The sequence below is a fragment of the Nansenia antarctica genome (genome assembly GCF_963989245.1).
Source record: "Nansenia antarctica genome assembly, chromosome: 10".
NCBI classification, from domain to species: Eukaryota; Metazoa; Chordata; class Actinopteri; order Argentiniformes; family Microstomatidae; genus Nansenia; species Nansenia antarctica.
The window spans coordinates 5,205,385-5,212,433 of NC_137680.1; the positions used below are offsets into that span (position 1 = coordinate 5,205,385).

General features: G+C 46.0%; 1 protein-coding gene across 1 annotated transcript in view; it reads right to left on the minus strand.

Moving 5' to 3' along the window:
* Nucleotides 1-4,339, minus strand: part of casp2 (caspase 2, apoptosis-related cysteine peptidase) — a gene marked incomplete at its 5' end in the record, with an annotated part of 8,477 nt that extends 4,138 nt beyond the window's left edge. The window contains 5 exons of the mRNA XM_080540221.1: nucleotides 298-477; nucleotides 1,684-1,775; nucleotides 2,362-2,434; nucleotides 3,625-3,798; nucleotides 4,187-4,339. Of these exons, the coding sequence (XP_080396347.1) occupies nucleotides 298-477; nucleotides 1,684-1,775; nucleotides 2,362-2,434; nucleotides 3,625-3,798; nucleotides 4,187-4,339 (672 nt within the window). The remainder of the gene's footprint in view (nucleotides 1-297; nucleotides 478-1,683; nucleotides 1,776-2,361; nucleotides 2,435-3,624; nucleotides 3,799-4,186) is intronic.
* Nucleotides 4,340-7,049: the final 2,710 nt, after the last annotated feature.

Genomic DNA, 7,049 nt, shown 5'->3' on the forward strand with positions numbered 1-7,049 from the left:
GGGGGGTTCTACTGGTAGTAAAGCCTGATTAGAGCTTCGGGGAGGGGGAGGGGGGTTCTACTGGTAGTAAAGCCTGATTAGAGCTTCGGGGAGGGGGGGGGGGTCTACTGGTAGTAAAGCCTGTGCTGTTTACGTACTGCGGTGAGCAGCTGACCTTTTTTTACTCTCTTTAGGAGTCGGGTTCCAGTGGGCTGTTGGTCCTACTCACACTACCACGGCAAGGTGTTTATGTGTGTGTGCCATGTGTGTCGTATTGGTTGTTGATAGTTTGTGTGTGTGTGTGTGTGTGTGTGTTACCTGAGCAGTGAGGTCTCTCTGGACAGTGACCAGGTAGTCCAGCTCAGTGAAGACCTTCCTGAGGACCTCCTCGTCCACCTCCCCTCCCTTACGGGGGTCAAGGTCAGGAGCGCAGGGGTCAAAGGTCACGTTACTGATCACCAGGGCCAGGCCTCGTGGAGACAAGCTCATACTGTAGGACTGTGGAGAGGGTTGGGAGAGGAGGAAGGGAGGGAGGGAGATAAGAAATCATGGTAAAAAAAAAAAACTGAGAGAAATGTTACCTGAAGGAAACAAGTCTGTGCACTGTACATAGTAACCACATAGTAACCGCTACTTGTTCTCCCGCTGTACTTCAAAGACAGCTTCATGCATGACTGCAGATGAGTGATGACTCATTCCCAACCCTCTTCACAACACTGGCTCCCCGCTGGTGGAATGAGCTTCCCACGGCTGTCAAAACTGCAGTCACTACCCATCTTCCGTCGTAGACTGAATCTCTTCAGGTTACACCTTAACTGCTCCTCCTGAGACATCTTCTGCCCCTCAGCACTGCGTCTCCTAAAGACACCCGCTTTCCCCTCTACTGTGTCCCTAAAAACTTCTATTGCCCCCCTTGTACTGTTTCTCTGTTTCTCCAGTGTGTAAAAAATAAATAAAACTAGGTTTAGAAGAAGGTGATAGGAGAAGGGTTTTCCTTCTATCAATGGCCCCGTGCCTGAGCTGGATTACTCTTCCTGCTACGACTGGTGGATTGATGATTCACATGCTTACTATTCAAATGTATTGATTGTAAGTCGCTTTGGAATAAGGCGTCTGCTAAATGCCAAAAATGTAAATGTAAATGAGGAGGACGTGTACACTTCCCTACAGATGGGCTAGCGGAAATTTCTACCGTTTCCTATCAAACTCGGTCTGTGGGGAAAATGACGGCTTCCTCGGACCAGTGGGTGTTCCCCTGTTACCGTCTGTTTGCACAGCCTGTTTAAATATGACTGCAGAGGCGCTACGGCAGCCGAGACTTCCACTGAGGAGAGGAAGTGGCACCTTCGGGGACGGTGTGAACATCTGCTGGTAGGACACATAGGGTGTAGGCTTACACTAAGCATACAGACTTTGAAGTGGCTGCACAAGCACGTCTTTGATGCATCGGCTGCTAAACCGAAACTAATTGCTCCAAGGGGACGAGTATAATTCTATTGTATTGTGTTACAGCGGTTGTAGCTATTTGAAATACAGGAATAAAAGCTAAGCAGAAATATGAGTTTCACTTGCATGCAGTGACTGGCAGTTACATAGTTCTGTGACTCTACACCTGTAACAGCCTGTAACACGTAGAAATACCAGATGTGGACCCTGGTTCACCTGGTCACGTCGACAGAACAGAGAGAGAGGTAGAAGATTTACCTGTTGACAGTGGGAGAGGTAGAAGTCATGTGTACAGGGAAGAACCGGTGTGATGATGGGACTGTCTGCATCCAGACACATCTCCATGGACTCTGAAACACAAATAAAAAGGGCCCCTTCTATTGCTCTCTGCATGGTTTTCAAGTTGAACACAATACATATGAATTCAATAAAGATTATTACTATACAATACTATCTATGAAAACAACACACAATCCATCTATGAAAATGGCAAACAGCCTAGAAATGCTTGAGGGCTGTGTTACGTTCAGGATTGTATGTTTAGGCAACACTTTAGCACGTGATTAGGAAGTTCAATGCACACTGTTACGGTAGTGTAATAACCTTTGTACCACAGCTAACCGGGGCGTGGCGCCTGCAGGTGTCGAGAGTAGCTAGCCACGCAACAAAGCTGCCGCTCTCCCACTTCCCACACTGATGAGGTTGTATAACCAGACATTCAATAGAGATGTTTACATCACCACAACTATTCTAGTTTCTGTTCTAAGCGTCCTTGGATTTTTTAAAAGGCGCTATAGAAAGTTATTATTATTTGTGACTTTGTAACAGACTGATCCTTTTACACTAAAACTAAAACAAACCCTTGTTCCCTGCTTCTACCACAATCTCCTAGGAAACACACAAATATTGTGATGGGAGAATGCAGCTCTAACTCACCGTGCGTTCTGGCTCTCTTAGCCGCGACCATTCCCTCTTGTGTCGGCAGCGTTAAGGGAGAGTGCACAAATCTCTGGTAAAAATTAGAATGAGACAATATGAGTTTAAGTTCATATTGAATTGTCATATGTAACTGGGATGCAGGGGAATCTATGACAGTACAAGGGCATTTTGATTTGTAAACATAACATGTTACATTCAGCTGCATTTCATCTTTTGTTTTTTCTTCTTTTTTTTTCCAGGGGTGCAAACTGGTGATGGCCCAACCAGCTAACCTTAGAGGGGGGATAGCGCTAGCACTAATGGTGTTAAATAGATCCCGCTAGCACTAACGGTGGTCTAACAATGATGCATGTGTAAGTAGCGGCAGCCCTGACCTTAACACCTGCAGAATTACTTCGAAAACAGTTTACTGTGACTGTGTTCTCTATGCTGTCTGGAATTGTACCTAGCTCCCTGAAGCTAAAAGTTATTTCAACAGCAGCAGAGTTTAGCAGACAGGGAGATTAGTTAGCTTGCGCATCATGTGACTTGGATGAGACTTAGACTATATTTTGAGATAAAAACGGCTAAATTAAATAGAAAGGTGACAATAGAAGTTTGCACCCCTGTTTTTCAATGATCCAGGAGAAACGTGCATTCTTAGCTTTACAGCCAGGGCCTCTCCTGCAGTGTGCATACCTGAACAGCCTGCTCTAGCTTAGGCTGGGTGTGGTGTCATGTGACTCTCACCTCGTCCCTGTCACTCTTCCTCTTCACTGTCCCCCTGTCTCTGTCGCTCTCCCTGTCTAGGGCTGTGGACTCTGTGAGGAGGCGCCCGCCTGAAGCTTGGGTTGGGAGCAGTGTGGTGCTGCTGTCTTCGCCATCCTCGCCATCCTCCACTCTGTCTTCCTCTCGGTCTAGCTCTGTCTCTGTCTGGGTACTCTGAGTAGAGCACACAGATTGAGGCTAATGTCAGTGGGTCCCACCCCTTTCTCTCCATACCTCTCCATCTCCCTCTACTTGACTCTAGGCAAGTCATGGTGTATGCTGTAGTAGTGCTCACCTCTCTCCCCCCATCCCTCTCCCTCTCTGGTGACTGGGTGCACAGGAGGCTACATGGCTGCTGTTGCTCTGTTTCTGTTTCTGTTCCTGTTCCTTTCCCTGTCTCTGCTTCAGTCTGTGGACTCTAAGAGCAGGGTGAGCGCGGTCTGAGGATTATGTTGAGAGTTAATGTGAAATGGTATGGGACCGGTGTAACGACAGTCGACGCTGCTCACTCACCTCGGTCGGGCCCCTCTCACTACTGTCTCTCTCTGGCGTCTCTGTGAGCAGGACACACAGGTGCTGCTGCTCCGTGTCCCTCAGCGCCGTGCAGAAGCTGTCGAACGCTCTGGGTCCGCGCTTGGGCAGGAGGGACAGTAGACGCCAGCTCCGCTTTTGAGAGGTCAGCTCAGCCTGAGAGAGTCAAGAGAGATTAGAATCAACTACACAGGCAAGGTCAAGGACACCTGTTCCTTGCTAACTTTTGCTCATTCCATTCCATTCATTCACAATGAGCTTGTCTTCTGATTTCTTGCATCCACCAACCAGGCAGACATTCACATAAATCAATCAATGTATACCTGAATTAACTGATGATGAGTTGAGAGAAGACACGACAGTGTGTAGACAGAACAACCGCAAAAGAAGGAAACTTGAGTTTGACACTGACTAGTGCTAATGACAGTACGAAGGGTAGCTAAAGAACCGACCCGACCCGACCCAGGCCGACAAATGGAAAAGCGCCAAAGAAGCAGGCCAGCCTGGGGGTCAGCCCTGTAGTGGAAAAGCACCATAACTTTACCAGGATGCTCTCTGCCATGCTGTCGGTGAGGATGTCGTCCGCCTGCAGCGACTGGACCAGCAGCTCGTCCACCACCATCTCTGTGCACAGAGACACTGAGCGCTTCCTCAGCGCCCTCTTGTCCCGGTCCAGCATCCCGCACACCCCTAACATCCTCTAACTACGGGACACGGGAGAGGGTCAACTCAATATACAACACATGACATGACATACTGCAGTTCATTCAGTTGAAGAAGAAGAAGTAAAAATATGCAACCATCAGGTCATAATCAATTGTTATCATTGGGCTAACCTTGAACTGAAAGTGTGTCTTGATGTTGTAACGTTAACCGATGTCGAAAGTTACGAGCCGGTTGGTTATTGTCAATAATAACGTGTGTCTCTGTATCTATCTATCTATCTATCTGAAAAGATCAGAGAAGGTGAACTGCTCAGGTAGACAGACAGCTGTCATGTCACGATTAGCGCCAGCTAGCTAACAATGAGAGAGGAAACTATGTGGACAGATTAATTGTAATGTAATGCTGCTGCAACCGAAGCCAATCGTATGTATGCTAGTACAAGCAAACAGGTCTTTTTAAATCGATAAGGACCACAAAACGACCAACAATGCAGCCACACTGGATAGCACATATATGCAAAATATTAACCAATCACATTGTCATGATGTCAGGCTTACTAGGCAGCATTTCCTCAGCCCTTACAATACAGTAACTTACATGCACATAATAATAAATTAACTTTTCCCACCTGACTCCAGTTGGCGTGTCTGACTAGCTATATGTCTAACCCCCCCCACCCTCTCCCCAAAAAAGGGTATCGGTTATGGGGACAAAAAAAAAGTAGCTAGCCAGGTTTAGTCAAAATGAACGCTCCTCTTTCTTTCGTCTAAAGACGTTAAACCGCGTGGATCCCGACAATTGAGGCAGACGATAGTTGGCGTTGTGTTCTTGCTTCGAAAGTAGACTAAAGCTACTTATATAACTCCATTATATTGGAGAATTTGTTGACAACAAATTGGCTTTTCTTCTTCGAAAAGCCAACTTCCGCGCGTATGGAGAGAGTGTGTATAGTAATGGGCGGAGAGACGAAAATTCACCGTTTTTGCATTTGAGCCAATCAGAAAAATTCAGAATTCAACCTGTTTTGAGTGGCGATTGAGCAGGCCAATGAGACTCCGTTGCTCGCCCAAAGAGAGGGGCGTGGTTTAGTGACTCGTCAATCAAATGGGTTTTGAATTTGAATCCATGTTTACTAGTAAATACTCAACCAATTGATAATAGGAGCTTAGAAGATTGGCTTACATAAGTTGCTAATGGTTACACGAAGGGGAGAGGATGACATGTCATTGGTGGAAACAGGGGGTGTGTGAGTGGGATTCAGAGAGCTCAGAGCCCCACGTGTTACCAATGTTTTGCTTGTGTTTTTGTTTGTGTTTCCTTATCTCTACCTCCTATCTCCATCCTTCTCAGGCATTCTTTCTGCCAATTAATTTGGTTCATCATTGTATTTTCCATTCCGGTTACAGGAGAGAAGTGGTATAGGCAAAAGCATCCCATGGGTATATACATTTATGCACGTATTACTCTTGTCTCCACCCCCACCCAGAGAGCTTTGGACTGTCTGGACATGAACACTTGAACACTTGATTTTTGCACTTCTTATATTTATATTAATTATGACTCTTGCACTATGATGTTGGTTTGCACTGTTTTGTCCTGTCTTGCACCTGTCCTGCTGTAAACCGTGCTCCATTGTCCCAAACCAGATTCCTAACATGTTGACATGTCATGGCAAATAAAGTCTTCTGATTCTGATTCTGATTCTGATTCTGATTCTGATTCTATATACAGTTAGTTAGTTGTGGGCAGGTGCCATCTGTTGTGTTCTCGGTTAGCTGTTGGAACGACCTTATTTTGGGTTCTTTCGTTGGGCACAGTTTGGGCACCCTTTCTCTCAAGTCTTGGTACAATAAATCATCATTACACTGTTACCTTGTCTCCTTGTCCTTTTGTTGTTGTTGTTCTCACTCCTCATGTTCTCATGTTTATAAATGATGTGCCTCACCCATCCCCTAGACCTGAGCCGGGGTGCGTAACACCACGTCATGACTTATGTGTTAGGGATTTTAATTAATTAATTTAGGTTTAAGCTCCTATTCAGCAGTGAAACATTTTCAACATGCCATTATGATGTATAATATCATATCGGACACCAACCAACCACCATAGAATGCCCTGAACTGATTGAGGGGTTATCCATTTTAATCCATTCACTACATATGTTTGTATCCCTTCTTTGCTCCTCTTTTATATTTCCCCTTTAGCAGTGCCAGTGTACCTCCTTTAGCAGAGTCCCCACCCATTCCCACCCCCTTCCTCTCCCTCCCGCTGTCTTGCTCCTCTCTCGGTGTGTGCTGTCAATAATTGATGGTTCTCACTGACTCAAAGGGTAACAGGTCTAAGAGACAATCTCTCGCCGTTTCTTTATTTATTTCCGTTGTCTATCTTTACACACAGCACAGTGTGTGAGACAACCATGTGTGTTTATTAGAGCAAGGGATTCGATGAGGACCGGCCTCACTGTGTCTGTTTTATACACGCACTGTATGTCAGGGGTCATGGAGGAGGCGTATTCTCCATTAGTGTTTGCCTGTGTGGCCATGAGTGGGTTAATGTTGCCATCTAGCTGACAGCAGGATAGAGGGAAGGAAGTAGAGAGAGATTAAATGAGTGAGAGGCAGGGGGCAGAAAGGAGGGGAAAAGGGAGTGATAGAGTGAATTAATTCATCCCTTAAGCAGCAGCACTGATTGACTCTATAGCACACTGGCACACACAAGCTCTCTCTCACACACATAGAACG